Source organism: Fusarium odoratissimum (genome assembly GCF_000260195.1).
Source record: "Fusarium odoratissimum NRRL 54006 unplaced genomic scaffold supercont1.109, whole genome shotgun sequence".
NCBI classification, from domain to species: Eukaryota; Fungi; Ascomycota; class Sordariomycetes; order Hypocreales; family Nectriaceae; genus Fusarium; species Fusarium odoratissimum.
This window is the reverse complement of record NW_022158806.1, coordinates 1-19,578: the sequence shown is the minus strand read 5'-3', so window position 1 is coordinate 19,578 and position 19,578 is coordinate 1. Positions and strand designations below refer to the sequence as shown.

The 19,578-nt window shown below is 44.7% G+C and overlaps 8 protein-coding genes across 8 annotated transcripts; 2 read left to right on the top strand and 6 right to left on the bottom strand.

Annotated features, from left to right (window-relative positions):
* The first annotated feature begins 332 nt into the window (after positions 1 to 332).
* Positions 333 to 1,941, top strand: FOIG_16657 (uncharacterized protein). The gene has a single exon (XM_031218122.1). It carries the CDS (start codon positions 387 to 389, stop codon positions 1,824 to 1,826), a length of 1,440 nt encoding a protein of 479 aa, XP_031052171.1. The 5' UTR covers positions 333 to 386; the 3' UTR covers positions 1,827 to 1,941.
* Positions 1,859 to 4,092, bottom strand: FOIG_16656 (uncharacterized protein). Its single transcript, XM_031218121.1, has 2 exons — positions 3,657 to 4,092; positions 1,859 to 3,598 (listed from the first exon to the last, which is right to left on the bottom strand). The coding sequence occupies exons 1-2, from the start codon at positions 4,016 to 4,018 to the stop codon at positions 1,963 to 1,965; spliced, it is 1,998 nt and encodes a 665-aa protein (XP_031052170.1). The 5' UTR covers positions 4,019 to 4,092; the 3' UTR covers positions 1,859 to 1,962.
* A 305-nt stretch (positions 4,093 to 4,397) lies between these two features.
* On the bottom strand, positions 4,398 to 5,137 carry FOIG_16655 (uncharacterized protein; the record flags this gene model as incomplete). Its single annotated transcript, XM_031218120.1, has 1 exon — positions 4,398 to 5,137. The coding sequence occupies one exon, from the start codon at positions 5,135 to 5,137 to the stop codon at positions 4,592 to 4,594; it is 546 nt and encodes a 181-aa protein (XP_031052169.1). The 3' UTR covers positions 4,398 to 4,591.
* A 108-nt stretch (positions 5,138 to 5,245) lies between these two features.
* FOIG_16654 (uncharacterized protein) lies at positions 5,246 to 5,752 on the bottom strand (the record flags this gene model as incomplete). Its single annotated transcript, XM_031218119.1, has 1 exon — positions 5,246 to 5,752. One exon carries the CDS (start codon positions 5,750 to 5,752, stop codon positions 5,246 to 5,248), a length of 507 nt encoding a protein of 168 aa, XP_031052168.1.
* Positions 5,753 to 6,186: 434 nt separating this feature from the next.
* Positions 6,187 to 8,898, bottom strand: FOIG_16653 (uncharacterized protein; the record flags this gene model as incomplete). The annotated part of the gene is made up of 1 exon (XM_031218118.1): positions 6,187 to 8,898. The coding sequence occupies one exon, from the start codon at positions 8,896 to 8,898 to the stop codon at positions 6,187 to 6,189; it is 2,712 nt and encodes a 903-aa protein (XP_031052167.1).
* A 1,142-nt stretch (positions 8,899 to 10,040) lies between these two features.
* Positions 10,041 to 11,629, top strand: FOIG_16652 (uncharacterized protein; the record flags this gene model as incomplete). Its single annotated transcript, XM_031218117.1, has 5 exons — positions 10,041 to 10,188; positions 10,243 to 10,820; positions 10,873 to 11,315; positions 11,370 to 11,439; positions 11,489 to 11,629. 5 exons carry the CDS (start codon positions 10,041 to 10,043, stop codon positions 11,627 to 11,629), a joined length of 1,380 nt encoding a protein of 459 aa, XP_031052166.1.
* Positions 11,630 to 12,713: 1,084 nt separating this feature from the next.
* Positions 12,714 to 14,916, bottom strand: FOIG_16651 (uncharacterized protein; the record flags this gene model as incomplete). The annotated part of the gene is made up of 2 exons (XM_031218116.1): positions 12,714 to 12,792; positions 12,836 to 14,916. The coding sequence occupies 2 exons, from the start codon at positions 14,914 to 14,916 to the stop codon at positions 12,714 to 12,716; spliced, it is 2,160 nt and encodes a 719-aa protein (XP_031052165.1).
* Positions 14,917 to 15,063: 147 nt separating this feature from the next.
* On the bottom strand, positions 15,064 to 15,243 carry FOIG_16650 (uncharacterized protein; the record flags this gene model as incomplete). The annotated part of the gene is made up of 1 exon (XM_031218115.1): positions 15,064 to 15,243. The coding sequence occupies one exon, from the start codon at positions 15,241 to 15,243 to the stop codon at positions 15,064 to 15,066; it is 180 nt and encodes a 59-aa protein (XP_031052164.1).
* Between the last annotated feature and the right edge of the window lie 4,335 nt (positions 15,244 to 19,578).

The window sequence follows — 19,578 nt, the reverse complement described above, 5'->3', positions numbered from 1 at the left end:
GTTTGTTGTGCACTTGTTAAGGATTTAGGCGTAGACAGGGCCACTTTCTTAACATTTGTATGCCAAGAAAGTGTGATGACAAAGGAAGGTGTTTGCCGTTATTGCAGGGACTAAAAAGAATTAATTGATCTAGGGTAAATGGATGATGTTGAAGCCGAAATTGTCGAAGGCGGATTAGCGTGAGATGGGTGCAACACAATATTCCCGTCACTATACCCGGCCTTTGCGATAACGCTTTGGTTCCTGTGATGCTGATAAGAGGAGTCGAGTTAGCGGAGCGTGCCACCCCCGCAAGCGTCTCCGGTTCTGCACCAGACCAAACAAGGAAAGCAACCAAATCTTTAGTCAAGGCCGCGCTATCTACACGAGCCAACGGCCAAAAATGCATGATAAGCAGATCCAACTTTAATCCTGCAACGTTGCGTTATATCCTCGATCTCCATTTCTGCCCCATAATCCACCTCATTCGGAAAGTAATCTATCGTCCATCACAGGCCCTCATCGTCTACTCTCTCGTAATAATGCCTCGGTCAAAGACCAACAATTTCCCAAGGGGCAAGCCACGTGGTATACGCCGAGATCGGGACTGTCAGACCTGCAAAGCCCGGGGCGTCAAGTGCGATCTCAACAGACCACGATGTCTGCCGTGCGTCGAATCAGGATACGCATGCGGAGATTATCCACAGCGAGTCATCTGGGCAGCGAATCCGACACCGAAGCCAAGCAGGGCTGAGAATAGAAGCGCTGTTATTGAAAAGTCACTTGCGACGGACCAGCACGAGGTTGTGGAGCATTTGTTGGCGTTTGGGAGTAGTTTGAAGACTGCGAGATTGGCGACGAATGATGATCTTTGTGTGGATCAGGGTCTGGGGCTGATTGATCAGGTTGATTACTTTTTGAGGGCGAGGATTAGTAAGAGAAGGGGATCAACTGCTGATTCTGCTTTGCCAACTTCACCGTCATCGTTATCGTCGGGGGAGGGAACACAAGATGAGGATACACTTATGTGGCACCGACTCGCAGCTCTCAAGAGTCTAAGTGAGGCTTTGAACACCGCTGATCCAGCTGCTTTTCTGGGTATTGCTGTCTTTGCTTTCTTCGAAGTCGTCTCAGATGGAGTTTTTGGCGAATGGGACTGTCATCTGCGTGGAGCTCGCTCCTTACTAGATTGCCATTGCAGCAACAGTGAAGAGTTCCAGCGATTCTCAAGGCGATTCACAGGTCTAGAAGAGATTGTCGCCTACTTTGCATGGTGGGATACCATTGGAGCTCTGGTCAGACAGTCCACCAGTAACACCAAAAGCGGCCTCATCTTTGACGACTGGCATCGAAGTTCGCTGGGACAGGACTTCTTCGACAGAGTTGGATGCCCAGCAGAGACATTCTGGTTATTCGTTTCTCTGATTCAAAGCAAAGAGTCCACCAATTTATCAGAGAGCCTCACTCGAGCAATGGCGCAGCTTCTAAAGCTCGGAATGGACAAGACAGAGAAAGGGAAATGCAGTGATATCTACCGCTGCGCCGCTGTGATAGCCGTTCTCACAACCCAAAGCTCCTCTAGCGGAAGTGAAGAGACCTTTTCTGAGGTGACACTGGAGTTTGCTGTGGATAGGATCTGCCATATCATTGAATCCGCCTGCTCAAGATCCCGATACTATCCACATATGGCTACACCTGCCTACCTAGCAGGAATGAGAGCAACTAACTCAGCGCAATGCAAGATCTTGGGCACGTACTGGAGGAATTGTGAGATGGGAGATATTCCTCGATATTCTGGGGTTCAAATGCAATGTGAAGAGAGATGGAGGAAAAAGGGCCTGATATAATGGAACACAATAATTTATAAGAACTTGATGAATGCAATAATTATTATAAGAGGTAAAATATCTAAATAGTAGTTAAGTCTCTCTAAAAAGAGGAAGCAACTTTATAGTATTGGGCCTGTATTTAATCTGTGTTTCCTTATACCAACCTAACTTCTGACTCTACTACATTATCAAACCAGTCCATTTTACATATCTGAAACACTCCTATACGCTGGAACGTCCCATCATCTTTCTTGCAAAGCATAAGCCCTTCCTCAAGTGTAAGTTGCAAGCACCAGACTTCTTCAATACTCTCTTCGTCAAAATCAAAAATTCCTAGCGCCACAAACACTGACATGTCTTTATTAAGGCTCCCTTCCTTCAGCTCCTTGCGCCCTAGCACAACTGGCCGACGCATAGTACCTGCTGGCCTCTTCTGCTTTCGAAGCGAAGCGATGAAGTCGCTCGACGGTGTTCTCGTGAGGATAATTGCTGTTTGAACCCGTCCCAGAAGCTGAAGCTCGCAAGACGGCATATGCAGTGCGTCGGCTCCACAATGAGCATCTACCGTCCAACGGTCGGGCTGTTGCTGTTTCGGCTTTATCAATGGTGCTCCGCTTTGGCTCTTGATCTTCATCCTCCGAAATTGTTGAAGTGTCAGTGGTTTGACGCCACCTTGAATGGAAGCCCAAGACCAAGAAGGCGCCCTGATCACTGGGGCGGATGCAAAAATAGTTGGCAAAGGTCTCGTTGCTGGTCCAAAGAAGCTGCTGACCCTGTAACCGGGCCTCCATAGCAAACAACGAACAAGGTCACACTCCCAGAGACCGGCCAAGTAGCGTGACTGTAGAGCCTTGGAGATAGGTGCAGCAATAGAGGCAAGGGCAGCAAAGATATCATGAGGGTTCGATAGTTGGCGTCTGGAGAAGTCGACTACAATCTCGTCCCAATATTGTAGGAGCCGATCTCGTGTCAATTGCGAATTCCCTTTGCTCGTGTTGAGAAAGGTGTGGAGTAAGATAGATTTACCCTCCTGATAGCTGCGGTCCTCCGAGTAACCGGAGCTTCGGCATAGGAAAAAAAGCTGCTCTTTGCCGAAGAACACCACCCGACGGCTCAGTCTCTTCTCCTGACAACACCATCCGCGAGTTTCAGTAACACCGTAGTCAGTGGATCTTAAAGGGCCAATAAGAACATTTCCTTCCTGGCCATCACCAAGAGGGAACTCGCAACAGGGAGCATGTTGTTTATAAGTATTGGCGATGAAGGAGTTGCGAGCATCGCCTGACCTGCCTGCGGTGATCGTAAGGGTTGCGTGGCCATATACTTTAGCCATGAGCTTTGATTCACATTCCCAGTCATCCTTGTCGCCCTGGATTATACATAGAGCGTCGATCCAGATATATCGGATGCCCAACTGTCGGGCTAATGCTATTGTATCGCGATGTGCAGCTACGAGGCGACGCTCATCGATCCCTCTCAGCATCCCCTCGATCGTCTTGTGATTGAGGGTGAAGGTGTCTGTAGCGGGCCCCCAGCAGTAAGACAAGGCAAGATATTTCTCCTTCATGCTCTGATCGGTTACGACAAGTCGTGGAAGGTCTCCTTGATTTCCGGTGCCTACGTCGATGACACGGGTAGGCATGTCGTACGTCCCCTCAATACCGCACGCTTGATGAGACTTTGTACATCTTTCGAGGAAACGCTGGATCAAGGTGAGATAGGTGTCGGGCTCATATTCTGCTGTACAGATTCGTCCAGGTGTTCGTGAACCTGCCGCAGTTCCCTCTTTCCTATATAACGCATTAGTAGTTCTTACAACATCGTGCTCTGAGATGAGATAGATCTTACCCATAGACGGCCAGGTTTATGTAGCCGAGTCCATGGCTGCTTTCCCTCACGGAAGTGATAGGGTTGTATCTCCCGCACGATACGATAATGCGCGGCTGAGTCAGAGTAGGGCTGTAGTCTGTGAAGTGGACGTAAATCCAGATACCCGGCTCAAACTTAGTAACTCCTTCCGGAACTTCGCCTTTGAGGACAGATTCGATCTGAGCACCTGTCCACTCTTGTCGGAAGCCTGTCCAGCAAAGATGACAAAAGTCGCAGCCATTTTCAGCGCTCTTTTTAAGTGACGTGAGATTTGGGTGGAACTCTAGATAAAAGCGATCTTGATCAATAGTAAAGGTGTGGCAGAAGGCGCATCGAGGCATGGTTCCCGAGGCTAATGGTTGGTGAGGGCTATTAAGCTTATGTTGCGGCGGCGGAGGAATGCGGGGTGCTATTATTACCATGTCAGATTGTCGGTCAAGAACGGCTAGCATTTTATTACAAGCAACTACGCACCAAAGAGTCATTTTATGACTAAGCCAAGAACCTGTCCAAATAATACGAATCTCAGATGCAAGTCTGATATGATGGAACATATAGCTCGGACAATTAAGCAAGAAAATTTGTTAAAGGCAATAATTATTAGAACGGGCGGAATGCCTAAGCGATAGTCAAATGGCTGGGCTATTTCTGGTCATGCAGATCCTTGACCAGTTGCACTGCTTCCGAAGATGGCCGATTCATATAAAAAATAAGATCCTTCGGCTTCTCCTCCCATCCACCCTCAATAGGTCATCGCTAAACACGAATCGTGCCGACCGAAGTTTCGGAAAATTCTCCAAAGCTTCAGCAAACTCAGTGATCTGAGGCAAATCCTCTATCGTACAGTTCCGAATCTCAAGACACTCCAACTGCTCTGGAATACAGTCTGCAAAGGGAGGTGGAGGTGGCATCTTTCAGTTCTCATCCATGACTGCCTCGAACAGATTGAAAAGCCCCTTGAGGGCTTCGATAACAACCTTGAGGTGCTTCAACCTGTGCAGTTTTTTGAGCTCAACCCCGGCGTATGACCAAAATGTTTCCGGATCTAAGACATAAGCAAGCCTCCATGTTTTGTTGGAGTCGAGGTGAAGGTATTCCAAGGTATCTGAATGCGGTATCAATGCTCTTACGATATCTCGAGCCGTCATTTCCAGCGTAATCGGCTTCTCTCGTGCTCGTGTGGATGTAAATGCTCGTAACCCCCGACACACAGCTAATAAGGCATTAAGAGAGGAAAACTGGCAATTGGAGTCGGTGATCGAAAGTGACTCTATGCTGACAGATTGCCTAGGCAGTTTGCCCAGAACCTCTTTATCCATGTCGCCGGCTAGGGTCATGCTGTTGCACTCGTATGAGCGCAGGGAAGGTATTTGCAATATTTTGATAAAATCCTCGTCGAATTTAAAATCGGGGCTCTCGTTATTGCTAGGATCATAAAGGAACCATCTGCTCTTGCTCATAATATTAGGTATTTGCGTGATGTTTTGTAGCCGAGGAAATGATCCACCTGGCTCGGCACCGTTTTGATTGCTGACATCAGCGTTCAAAACGCGCAGAAAAATCCTAGACTATTTCGGTATCCGGTAGATCAATGTCCTGATATTGGTGCAGACTGCAAGAAGCAGTGCCATCAAAGCATCTTCCCATTTCTCTTCTAGTAATTTGACCCATTGCTTCCTAATTTCTGATTCACCTTCAGAGGGGAAAGTCTCGTCTACCAGCCTCTTGTATACAGGCCACTCATCATCCCGGATCGCAAGACCTGACTCTGTCCCATCGCTCTTTAACCCCCAATCATGTAAATTAAGCGTTTGGACATGCCGGACGAGCTCCGGATGGGAGATGGCGATATGGTGGAGGAATTGTAAGTTACGGTTGTGCGATTGAGATCTTTCTTTGGGAATTTCGGAGCTGCGGTATGTTTGGACTGCAAATGGGGCGAGGATGTTGAAGCAGCGCTTGCATATGGAGGCGGGTGAGCGGATCGACTTGGTGGAGTTTGAGGCGACGAGATAGGATGCGATCTCCTTGTGAAGCTCCGCAGGAAGTCTTTCGAGCACCGAATTGAGAGACATGGTGAAAGGTGCTGGAAAGTGAAACGAGGTAAATAGGAAAGGGGAAAATTAGCAGCGTAATAATAGATATTAAAACACGTGATCTCGTACATGATAAACCTTATATTTGGAGCATGCGCGGTGTTGCGACTAGCTTGCAGCTTACAAGCCGGGGGCCGGGGTCTGATAGCACGGCGGCTGTTATTTATTTATTAGATAACTCAGTTGGTTAGTAAGAAACAGGAAATGCTAAAGTACTAATTGAGAGACTGTGGAAAGGACGAACCAAGGCTCTACCATAAATCACGAAATAATGACAACATTGAGGATAGGGAAGTTGCAAAAGGATGTACCAAGCCCTTCATTACCTGACGAAGCCAGATAACGTCCTCCAAACAGCAAGTTCTCAACTATTCGCGGTTATGGAATATCTCTATAAATTCGCGAGCACTCTCTTACCCGGCGATACTATCTACAGGCATAGGCTGATTCGCAGCAACCATGGGCTTAGGCGGCCACTCTCCAGCATCGAATTGACATTCCAGCGAATGGTGACCAGAGTAAAGTACTCTGGTAGCCTCCTCCTCACAAGTAAAGTCTTTTCCAACCTCTGAAGGCAGAGTGACTAGAGCCGAACAATTGGGAGGAATGGTCAGCGACATAGTAAATCTTTGACCTTCGAGCTTCCATTCACACGCAACAAGTCCATAAGGTCCACTGAATGATACCTTGGCACTAGTGATATTCCCTCCAGGAATCGGGCGGACACGAATAACTCTCCATCCTGGCTCGTGAGGCGAAATGCCACCAACTGTCCCATGAAGCCAGTCACCTACTGCCCCAAGAGCATAGTGGTTGAAACTCGTCATTTGACCGGGATTAATGCGCCCATCAGGTAGCATACTGTCCCAGCGTTCCCATACAGTCGTTGCGTCGTGCGATACTACGGCGTATAGCCAACTAGGGCATGTTGTCTCGAGCAGCATACGGTACGCCAGTTGTGAGCGGCCGATCTCAGATAGCGCGTGGGAGATAACCGGTGTTCCTGCGAAACCTGTGCTGATGTGGAAGCGAGCGGTGCGGACTAGACGATCGAGGGCTTTTCCAGCAGTTTTGCGTTGTTCATCGTTCTCGGGATAAAGACCGAATCTGATGGCGAGACCAAGACCTGTTTGAGACGTTGACATTAGGTTACCCTCTGCTGTGATGTATCTCCTCTGAAAGAGGGCCTTCAAACGCTCTCCGTCTTGCGCATACTTGGTAGCTAGTTCCATCTTTCCAAGAACGGAGCATAACTTAGAGAACACCAGTGTCGTATGCACGAGATAAGCATTCGCCACGAGAACGTTGTCAGTTCGTCCATTTCCAGGATCCTCAGGCGGTGCGCTTGGATCTAGCCAATCTGCCAGCTGCCACTTATCAGGGTTCCAAAGCCCATCCGGAGCCCTATCAACACCCCGTTCCAGCCAAGCATGCATACTATCAAACTGTCTCTCCAGGAGACCTTTGTCAGAGCTATACTGAAACAAAGCGTCTGGAGCTAGGACTGTAACATCGTCCCAGATTGCTTGAGCCATATGAGGCCAATTGGAACTAATGGCGTTGGGACACACGAGAGGAGGTATGCCGCCTTTGCCTTCCTCCAGCTGTTCTGCTGACACGTCTTGTAGCCAGTTACTAAGGATTCCCAATGTGTCATAGAGGTATGTCGCTGTTGGGCAAAATACTTGCAGGTCGCCGGTCCATCCAAGACGCTCATCTCGCTGGGGACAGTCTGTCGGCAAAGACAAGAAGTTACCGCGCATTGACCAGACGATATTATTGTGTAGTTGGTTCACATAAGGATTGGAGCATTCGAAGAACCCTCGGCGCTCCATATCTGTATGAAGCACAACAGCTCGGATGTCATCGGGTGAGGGACCGTCACCCGGCCATCCTTCGACTTCAACATATCGGAAGCCATGGAAGGTGAACTTGGGTGACCAGTTCAAGAGAATCTCACCCGACCCGATCACAGTATCACAGCATTTCGCGTCACGAAGTGGCCGTGTTCCCAACTCCCCATTCTCCATCACCTCGGCATGACGAAAGGTGATACATTTGTCCTTCTCGGTTGGAAGGCATGGAACGAAGAGTTTGCCCACGAGGTTTTGACCAAAGTCCAAGACCGTCTTGCCCCTCTGACTGCTGAAGACGCGCTTGCAGGAGATGGTCTCAGTGATACGAACAGGGGGAATATCAGGTGCTACAAGTTGAGCCGATGGCCTCTGAAGAACTCTTGTCTTCAGAGGTTTTGGAGGTATATGGTTCATATCGTGAACCTCGCCATCGTAAATCTCACTCGTAACAATTGGACTCGTGGTGCATGACCATGTCTCGTCTGAGACAAGACCCCAAGACACTTTGCCAGCTGTATCTTGAATCTCGAGCTGAGCGAATAGCCCTAGCTCATCGCCATAGCGAAAACGCTTGCCACCTTTGAAGCCGAGTCTTCCAGCATACCATCCCTCAGCAACCTCGACACTGATGACATTCTTGCCCGGGAGCAGCAGGGAAGTAACATCGTGGATACGGTAAATGAGGCGATGGTTGTAGCTCGTCCAGCCTGGGGCTAGGACCTCATCACCGACACGTTGTCCGTTAATGGTTGCCTCAAAGACACCAAGACTTGTTATATACAATCGTGCACGAGGAATAGTCGTTGTATCTTGCGGTAGAGTGAACTCTCTGTAGAATCGAATCGGTCGTAGTGGCCCATAGGGTCCAATTCGTTCAGCCGAGGTGATGAAATTTGCTTTAAAGTCGTTGGTCTCAAGAAGGGCGGTCTCAACAATCGCAGCAGTCGACCAGGAGCTAGGTTTGACGACGGCAGACTCTTGATCGAGGCTTTTACCATATACCCTCACGCGAACGGACGCAGATTCGCGGGATGAAAGTGACCGAGCTGGCCATGGCACCAGAACCGATTCTTCACTCTCAATGATGAATACTTGAGCATCAACTGTGTTTGAGAAAGTGATCTCAACTTCGTAAGAGGTTTGTACCCATGAAGCAGCTGTCGAAGGCGACGTTTCGAATGACCAGGAAAGTCGAGGCCTAGACGTGTCTACGCCAAGTCCATTGTGGTGATGCTCGAATTTGAGCTTGGAAACCCGAGGACTGGGCATGGTGCGTCTTCAGAGCTGGCTGGGATTAGATTTGTTGTATAGAGACAGTATACTGAATTGTCTTGCCCGTTAAGTATGACCTATTCAGGTCGTATGATGGCTTCGGCAGTCGGGTCAACTTGGAGCGAGTTGTGGTTTTCCCCAGACAAACCCGACAGAAAAGACTTCTCAATCTGGCATTTAGTGAAGTCAGATTGAAGTCAGGCGGGTGTAGTTAACCGGAGTAGGTTGACTGTGACCCTCGCTGTCTCTGACGATCTGCGGCTTTGAAAGGATCCGATTGGTCAGCGAGCGGACAGAGCCAACCATGTCTCTCCAAAGCCGGTGGGATTTACCATCCTTCGCCTCGGAGCTCAAAGGTTATTCCTCATACAAAGGAGCCCCCTTTCTTGGCATATTGAACGGACGGCCTCATTCCGCTGTGGCACGTGGCTTGAGATTTGACTGAGCTAGTGGCTTGTTAAGTTGAATACTATCGTCTAAACTCATCAGCAGGATAAGTCGCCAAAAAGAAAAAGAGAGTAAGGACCAACTATGCAGTAACATAAATCTGTAATCATCAGTATCTACCGACGAGTTCGTTTTCATTCATCCGAGATAATAACCAACTTCGGGATTCCGCCCTTATAAGAGCCAAGGAAAAGAAAGGAGCGGAACAGGTCCGAACGCTGTACAAATCCTGGTCGACAGTTAGTTCTCACTGATGGCTGTGGCTCGTTTGAATCGACCGATCTACAAGTCATTCGGTTGAAGGTTGTCCGAGGATTCGGTGTCTCGGGTTGTTCTTGCTGCAGAGTCATGCCACCCATGTAGATCCCAGATGAATGGGTTACTTCGGGGTAGTAGCGTCACAGATTCTGGGGCCCCGGATGCGGAGAAGATGGAGAGGCTTTCTACAAGCCTACAAATAGGTACTCGTCGCTCTCGAGAAATTCGAAGTCTCAACTGAATATAGTGGCCAAAACGAGCAACATGGGTTTCCTTGCAACAGCAGTAGCTCTTGTAGCAGCCCAGGGCGGCTTTATCTATGGCCTTGATTCAGGTATGCGCTTGACGCCAACCTCATCAAATCGTCTACTAAACAAGGGGTCATGACAGGTATCATCGCAACGACTTTCGGCCATGACAGCTTCAAACTCGCCATGTACGGACCATCGATGGTCAACACCACGTATCAAGGAGCTATTGTATCTGTGTACAATGCTGGACAAGCCATTGGTGGCTTGACCACTGGTTACGTTGCCGATAAGCTCAGCCGAAAATACACCATCATGATCGCGTCCATCTTGAGTGAGTGAGGAAAGCTGTCGGCTGACTGTAGCATTCACTAACGCAGAAGCATAGCTATTATTGGCGCGGTCCTTCAATGCGCCGCCGTCAATATCGGCATGATGATCGCGGGTCGCCTCGTAGCTGGCATCGGCTGCGGCCAGATCCTCTCCGTCGTCCCCATCTACCTTGCTGAAGTATCAAAGCCCGACCAGCGCGGCTTTCTAGTCGGTCTCCAAGGAATGATGATTGCGATTGGCTTCGGCGTCGCCAACTGGATCGGATACGCTGGCGCCTTTGCCAAAGGCGACAGACAGTGGAGGATTCCTCTTGCTATGCAACTGCCCATTCCCGTACTGCTTGTCGTCATGATCTTCTTCGTGCCATTCTCTCCGCGTTGGTTAGTACTAAAAGATCGGTATGATGAAGCTGGACAAGTACTCGCTCGCCTGCATGATAATGACCATGACGAGACCTTCGTTGAGCAGGAGCTTTTGCAGATCCGAACCCAGATTCAGCTTGAGAGGGAACAGGGTAACCTGGACTGGTTCACAGCCCTTGGACTCATGTTTTCACGCAAGTATGTTCGCCGGACCTTGACGGCTTCATTCATCGTGACTATGAGCCAGCTCTCAGGTTCATCAGTCATTCAGGTATGCCCCCTACCCATAAAGCCCCGTATGCCGATCTGATACCGTGTGGCAGAATTTCCAAGGCGTCTTCTACCAAACAGTCGGCTTTACAGGTCGCACTGCCCTCTTGATCAGCGGTGTCTATGGCATGATGGGTATCATCGGTCAGATCATATACCTCGTCTTCGTCGCTGATAAGTTGCCACGAACACGCACCCTCTGGTCTGGCTCCATTGTGCTCTGCGTCATGATTGCTATTTGCATGGCTCTCAGCGCAGAATTTGGATCGTCACATAATGAAAACCAGGCTGGCGCAAGAGGTGCTACTGCGTCCATCTTCCTCTACTCAATGAGCTACGCTATCTTCTTCAATGCCATGATCTGGGTGGTTCCTTCGGAGCTCTTCCCTTTCTTCTTGAGAACTAAGGGTATGGCTCTAGCTGTGGCAACAAAGGCGATCGTGGCTATCGTTTTGTCTCAGATAACACCATTGGCTATTGCTAATGTCAGTTGGCGGTATGTCCATGGAACACTGAAATGGCATGCATTAAAGTAACTGACCATCTACAGATACTACTCACTTTTCATTGCATCTAATGCTGCAGCAGCGTTGTTCTACTTCTTCCTTCTTCCCGAAACCGTGAGTGATATTGATTATCCGATGGGTGACCTAAGCTGACCCGAACTAGTCCGGTAGAAGCCTCGAAGAGATAGCCGTGTTATTCGGGGACGATGTTGCAGTTTCATCTTCTCAAGCCGAAGCGAAGCTTGGTCACATTGCCGAGGCCTATCAGTCAGAACATCAAGTCTCCAAAAGAGAGGATGAGTAGAGCATATTCTAGCATTAACACTACTACGCAGACTATAATATAAGAAACTGCATAGAGATCTATCTAAGAATATAGTATAAATCTTAAAAACATTTAAATTTATTCTAGGAAGTAGCTTTAATAAAACTTATTATCGAACTTTGACTGTAAATTAATATATTTCAACTCTTTAGAATTGCTGCAATAGTGCTGTGCTGAAGCAACAGATCCATCCCCCTTTCCTTCAAACCCTGCATTACATAACTGGAGGCTTTAGAAGCATCTATCGGGCTCAGCTCAGTGCCAGAGCACTTCAGGACTTGAGGCCAAGAATCCCAGGAATACAGTTCCCTATAGGGCATGGGTTTATGCAGATATATACGCAGGAAATGTTCGATTTGGTTGTGAAACCTTGTCTCAGGGACGTAACAGTGATTGATGCCCATGCCCTGACGAGATTCACCGGGGCATATGTCGGCAACAAGTATTACTTCAAATCGATAGTTGACACTTTGCGGCATTTGAACATCAAGGGTGCCGAATGAATGCTTAAGTAAGACCTCATCTAACAATCGGTAGGCAGTAACAAAGTTTCCAACCACGACTGCGATCTGACCGTGGTGTTTAAAGCTATAGGAACTTTCATTTCGCAACAATATAAATGAGTTTGTAGATCTGTGCTCGGCATGGAACTCAAGTAAAAGAGGATGGTGCCAATCTTCTGCCAGGAGCAGCGTATCGCTCATCTGACTCAAAAGCTCCAAAGCTAGGGATTCAACGAGTATTTTAGGACGGCCAGGCGAACCCATATCGTACAAACAAAACTTCATATACCAAGAGTTCAAAGCGCGGATGGAATCTCTGACCGCACATTGATGCTGTGCTTCTTCGGTGGCTATGTGTTGTAAGCGGCGAAGGATGTATTTGAATAGTTCGACGAAAAGATCGGAGTACAGGGGAAGCCCACTCGCTCTTGAAAATGCATGAAGCATAGTCGGAATAGCATCGATGAATAGGGCCCCAGAATATTTATCAAGGAGCCTCTCCACATCGACGCTGCAGTCCAAAAAGACTATATCATGCAACGCCATCGTTACGCACGCTTCTATGAACTCAAGCTCGAGGCAGTTTGAGCTGGAGTGACAAGAGGCACGGCATATATGGCCGCTGAATAACCGAGATAGCTGCCATTCCTTCAGAACATCAAGCAAGCCGTCTCGGACTGACGCTTCTGTGAACAGGCGAGGATTAAAAGAGATAGCAATGGCCATCGGTAAATAATTATTGCAAAAGTCAATTCCGTAGAGTGGCTTCTGGTGAGCGTCCGTTGATATATGGTGAAAGGGATTCCTGAGATGAATGAATCGAGCTCTGATCAGATGGGCGGTGACTAGCCTTGTAGCTTGCTCACTTTTAGACGAGCCACAGGCGTGGAGGCACTCACGACCGGCTTCTGTATCCATTAGAAAGTCGAAAGCACTCCTATGGACGAAATCGACTTGTGTCGAGTTGTATCTGCATAGTCGCTTGTCTCCGTTGCAAGGATATGATGAATTCTGGTAACCGCTGGTTACCTCAAGAAGGCCACGGCAAGCTAACTTCAGTTCATTCTCGGCTCTTGAACTTAAGGCTAGCAGGTCCTCAACTGTCATCACACGGCCTGTACTCAATATTGCTTCCATTCGCCGATCCTGGGCAGCTGCTGCCATGACTAGCAATGAAGACATGCGCATTGGCGCTGGGTGCCAGTAAAGACTGTTGTTCGATAAATACTCATCGATTTCCCTAGCGACAATGAGGAGATTGAAGTATCGAGAAGCAGTTATTTGAATGCTCGGTAGTCTGGCATCGTCTCCAATCCTACCCCACATGTCGGTGTAGAGCATAGCCAAATCCGAGGGGGTCTGCCTAAGAAGTTCTCGAAGCATCTCGATGCTTGTGTAATGTTGGCGGATGGCCCGGTTCAGACGACCTACCATAAGAGTTACCCACAGGAACACGCCTTCAGCCCTTTCTACAGTCTCCTTTACAAGTTGATCTCGATCGCGGCACTCAAGCCCACAAATATCCAGCCGTTCGCGGACGAAAAGAGTGATATCGCTATTGTTGAACTGTTGTATCCTTATTCGGGGTGCATCTTTGAAAAACGAGCAAAAAGCATGCTCCTCTCTGCTGGATGCACACAACTTGACATCATTCACTTTCAGCAGTTTGTGAATGACTTGAGAATTTGTCCAATCGGGCCAAGGTACATGTTCTAGTTCTTTGGCCTCGTCCAAGCCGTCCAAGAAGATGCAAAAAGCTTCGGGGGAAGCTTCCAATGCCCAAACTAGGGCTTCTGCCAGCTCGTCGAGACTCCAGTCTGAATGGCTTCTCTTGTGCTGCACAGAAGGTTGGGCTGTGTACAGCTTTCGACAAAGGCCTGGCTTGCCATCCATGACTTGATAGAGGAGTGACAAAGCCATGCCTTCCACATTTCGTAGCAACAGCTGACCTGGCTTCCAGAAGAAATGCGCAAGGATGCGTACATTGGACTGCCATATTTTGAGACGGTCCACTGTTCGATGGTTGAAAGCAAGGACTTTCATAAGAGAGCTTTTGCCGGAGGCTGGCTTGCCACTGACCCAGAAGACATTCGAGTCTGATTCTAACCAGTCCGCAAAACTGTCAAAGTCTGGCTCGTCGGTGGTCTCGGCATCGCTATCCTGGGTATTTTCGGATAGTTGACTATCCATGTCTGACAGATCAGATTCACATGACGAGCCACAATCCGAATGCAGTGAGCCGTGTCGATCGAAGATCCAATCAAATGTTCCAGGATAGTTGTTTGATATATGGTTCTTTCTGTCGTTCATTTCTGGAAACCGTAGACTCGACAGAAATTGCTCGTGCTGTTTCTCGAAAGCCTTGTTCTGCTCACGCTCTAGTAGTTCCTGACGAAGTTGATCGATCGACTGAGCCATACTCTGACGAATTGTATTCTCAGCTGAAGTTACATGGCCTTCAATGACAGTTCTGGTCGTTGCGTGCTCATCTGCAACTCGATCACTCAGGTTCTCGGAGAAATCTGTGACCAGCTCTGAAACCTCAGTGGAGCCGTCCACCAGCTGTGAGATGATGCTTTGTAAAGCCCGGTGGAGATGGCGAAAAGATTCCAATGAGGTGACCTCAGCGGCTTGAGACTGACTGCACACATGATCTAAGAGGAGGCTGTGGAAAAGCTGCTCATATCGCTGGAGGTCTTGTTCAGCGTCTTGGAGTTCCTTTCCTCGCCATAGTGCTACCGCGCTTTTCTTTGACGCAGCCATCTTGCCACGAAGCCCTCTTTTCGGCCCTTCATTAACATGTAGCCTAGCAAACTACTATTGCAGCTCGTCCACGCAGTCATAGACCTTTTTACCAACATCAAAGATCTGCTGCTGAGTCTGGCCTAGTGGCCCAATTTATGCGGCAGTTTAGTTCATCTCGTTAAAAGAAGCCTTCGCATTCTTCAGATATGATTCTAGTTTTGGGTCAGGAGCTCGTCCATCTCGGATGTTGCGATAGACATGGATGGAGTCCTTGGCGAAGGTCATGATCTGCATCGCATTGCAGAGAATGCCTACTCCAAGGAGTGCTGCTTCAGCGCCTGACATCTTAGCGGCGATTTCCCCGCACACAAGTGCTTTGTTATTAAAATTGATTTTTCGGGAACAAAAAAGGTGACAGAAAGATGAAGATGGAGAAGAGAAGTTCAGTTGAGAGGAGGTGCGGGGGTTGCATGAAAAACTGAGGCTGCAGAATCAGGCTGAGCAAGGCACAACCAATGCCTGTTGGCTTAAAACGTTTTAATTGCATATCTTGGATGCTGACGTGTTACGAACAATTTGTATTTTGCGCTTACACAAGTCTGCCTTGCGCAAGGCCTACCGTAATTATGTATCGGGATTCATGAATCCGGATTTACTAAGACATAGCGGAATCGCGGGGGACTCATACCCGCACAACCGGCTGTGCGTTTAGTATCACGTGTTTTTCACACAACCGGTTATGCAGATAAGGCTGAATATCTGACTTTAGATTAAATGCATAACTGCTGTTTAATAATAACACCATTTATAATTGAAATAGCTATTTAGTAGTATTTTTTATCTTTATGACTACTTATTACTTTATATTTTATATTATTAATCTGCTGCCTGGCCTCTATTTACTGCAAATAACACAGAAGTAATATAACCTTCTAACTAATAGGATTATGCAAGAACAGTTATCTGCTTATAATATCAAGGATATAAAGAGAGCCTTATTATATTATAGATATAACTAATACTAATATATAGAAGCCCTCTCTATTATAACTATAATATAATTAACTTAATAGTATATGCCTTCTTCTTCTTAACTTAAATTAATAAAGGGAGATACTATATATAGGATATCTATTATTATGCCTTTAGTTATACTATAGAAATAATTCCTTTATTACTCTTAATTTATATAATAAGTATTTAATATAGCTATAAGTTAATTAGTAAATATATATATAAATTAAGAGATAAATTTCTTATCTTCTCTCCTTAATATAATATCTTTCTTTAAGATATTAAGTAATCTAATAAACCCCCTAGCTTATAATATCTTTATCTCTTTAATAATAGCTCTAAATAATAATAAGAATAATAACTTTAAGATCTTTAAGGATAATACTTAAACTGTCCCCTGCCTAGTCCCTTTAAACTAAAATAACTAGTTTATCCTATAGCCTGCTGTTGCTGTAAATAACCTTCCTAGTCACTTAGGGACTAGGTAAGTAGTATATAAGGCAGTAGGCTTCTTTTAGCCTATCCCCTAACTTATTCTTTATGGCTAAGAGAATCTAGGAGTATAATAGCCGGTATATAATATATTTAATACTAATAGTTAGATAGCCTAGAATACTTCCCTAGGAGCTAATATAAATATAGGTCTCCTAATGCTAGCATAGCTTTATATGGCATATAATACTAGCTTTATTCCTGCTAGGGCTCTAGTAACTATGGCGATATAGAACTAGGGATATAGTATTAAGGGAAACTGGTATACCGGCTAGCTTTATAATGCAGTTAACTAACAGTTAGCTTAACCAGTCCCTGATGCTATGCCTTTCTAGATAGCTTAAATACTGCAATGGCAAGATGCAGTATATTAAGCAGGGCCTCCAATCCCTGCTATAATATAGCCTATGCCTGCAGTTAGAATAACTATGCATGCACTAACTTTATAGGTAGCCTAGCAGAATAGTATATATATTAATTCGGTTAATCTACAGGGGCATATTATGTAGACTTAGATAGGCAGATAGTAGGGGGAATTAAGGATATTTAGGGTTACTTTCTTATATATATTTAGTAGTATATATGCTAGTTTAAATCTCTTATTGTATTAATATTATCTGCTCTGTTAAGGTTATAATCTGCTTAAAGAGAAATATATAATTCCTTTATTTAATTTATCTACTTATATATATGCGATTTAATTCTTTATATCTAACCTTATATTATCTTCTTACTTACTAATAATATTAGAATTTAGCAGATTAAGGTATTAAGATATATATTAATTAATTCAGCTTTTTTCTCTTAATTTAATAATATATATATTATCCTTCTTAGGCGTAAGTAGCTGGTTATAAGTATAGGTATTCTAACTAGGATAATTAATTTGCAAGGATTAATAATTTTATACGCTCTGACTTTACTGACTCTTGATTATTATAAATACCATAAAATAAAAAGAGGCACTTTAATTACAAAGAGCTACTATTAAGTAATAATAATTATATTATTAAATTCGCTGAAATTTACTCTATTTATATATAGCTCCTAATTAACTATTATCCCTTTATATCTTATTTGGCATTAGGCTGCCTAACTGCTTGGTTATCTTACTAGGAGAATCAGATCGCCTCCTTGCCGCAGCCGTAATAATATGTAACTTATAGGTCCTTGCCGAGATACATAGCTAGGGCCTTCTGCTCCTAAAAGCTATATTTCTAGTTAATTGGTATTATTATTAGATCTGTTATTATTATTAAGCCAGCTGTATATCTCCTCTAATATCTAATCTCTTAGTTTAAAGCTGTTATAAAGCTTAATAAAGGGCCCTATCTGCTCTGACCTCTGGCACTACTAATACCTAACTGCATTATACTCTAAAGGCAGTCTAATAGCTTCTCTGAAGATATAGTTAGTAAGAGAGGTACCAGGGGGCTGCTGATTAAACCATGCCTCGCGAGATTCCTTATACTTTATATATACTTAATATATAGGCTCTTAAAGGTAGTAGTAGGTCAGGGTCAGGGTTATCTATAGTATTAAGGCTGCGGCAGTAGCAGGAGATATAGACCTGCTTTATATATTTATAACTATAACCTCCTTTATAATAAGATCTTATTCTCTCTCTATATTATTAAGCTCTGCTGCTATTTTAATATACTTCTCGGGGCATAGCCTTAAGTTTCTATTATAACCTTACTTATAATATTAAGAGCAGGTCTATAGCTTCCTAGGCACTAAGGGAAGTAGTATCTTTTTAACTCCTTTAAATATATATAAATCTCATCATATACTTAATACTAGCTATAACTTTAAGGCTATATAGCGATTATTAACCTTATAGGGCTTAAATATTAGCAGTAGTATCCTAGATTACTAGAGATACTAATATAAATAGAAATGGCTTATTAATAAGGGCTTATTTCCCTGGATTAATAGCATAAGGGCATAAGCATAAGGTATACCTATAGTCTTTAAGAAACTCCTAGTATATTAAGAAAGACTCTCTCCTATTTATTCTTACTGCAGATTGACTATAATTAATGCCTTATAAGATATCTAACCGTAGACTTGGCTATATAAAGCTTCTAATAATATCTAAGCGTGCTAAGTAGGTCTTATTGCTTATTTAAGAGCCTGTGTAGATTTTAGTGTAGTTAGCTGGTTTATAATTACTAGCTTAATAATTTGGAAAGCCTTAAAGAGGTTAGCCTTAGAGCTTTTTAGATAAGACTTAAGTAGGGAATAAATACCTTTTACTTAAGATATAATAAATTAGTTTAAATATAAATACTTATTTATAAATGCCTTAATAAACTTACCTTTATAGGGGTTTAGCCAGGTCAAGAGAAGGTAATCTACCTCCTTTAAATATAAATAAGTATACTAAAGCAGAAAGACCTTTAGTCTCTTATTATATATAGCCTGTGACTTTAAGGCTATAAGCATATACTAACTATCATAGAATTCCTTCTATACCTCTTATCCTTCTTTATCATCCTTGCCCTTCGTAAAGCTACTTATATAAAAGGTTAGGACTACTCTATTAATATACTAAAGGCAGAGTATAACCTTTAATACTAGAAAGCAGAAAAGGAATATAATAGCATTTATATAAGTAAGATATTAATTAGTTAGTATAACTAAAGGATAAGGAATATTATTAGTATTATATAAATCTTATAATACCCTAAGAGCCTAGGCGAAGTCCTCCTCTTCCTTGCTACTAAGATATATAAATATAATACAAAAGGTGCTCCCTGTGGTATTAATACTAACTATATTAAGGAGAGGCATCTTATACTTATTAGTCTTATAGGTATAGTTAACTATAAGTACCTTAGGGTATAACTTAGCGAATTAGAGTAATTCTAGATAAGTAAATATAACTAACTATAGTTAAGAGTCCTTTCTAATAAGGTAATAACTCTAGAAGCCCTATAAATTAAGATATTAAAGCAGAGTAACTATATAGCTCTATCTATTAGCAAGGTCTTGCTTTACTTAAGAGATATAATTCGCAAGATCTAAGTTAATAAATAATGCCTTTATATTCTGCAGTAGGTAGGTCTTAATTTGGCATTATTTAACGCCGGTAAAAATAAGCTTTTTAACTATATGTGACGGTTGGTTTCCAACTGTGGATAAACTAAGCCGTGCTAGGTTTATTGTTGG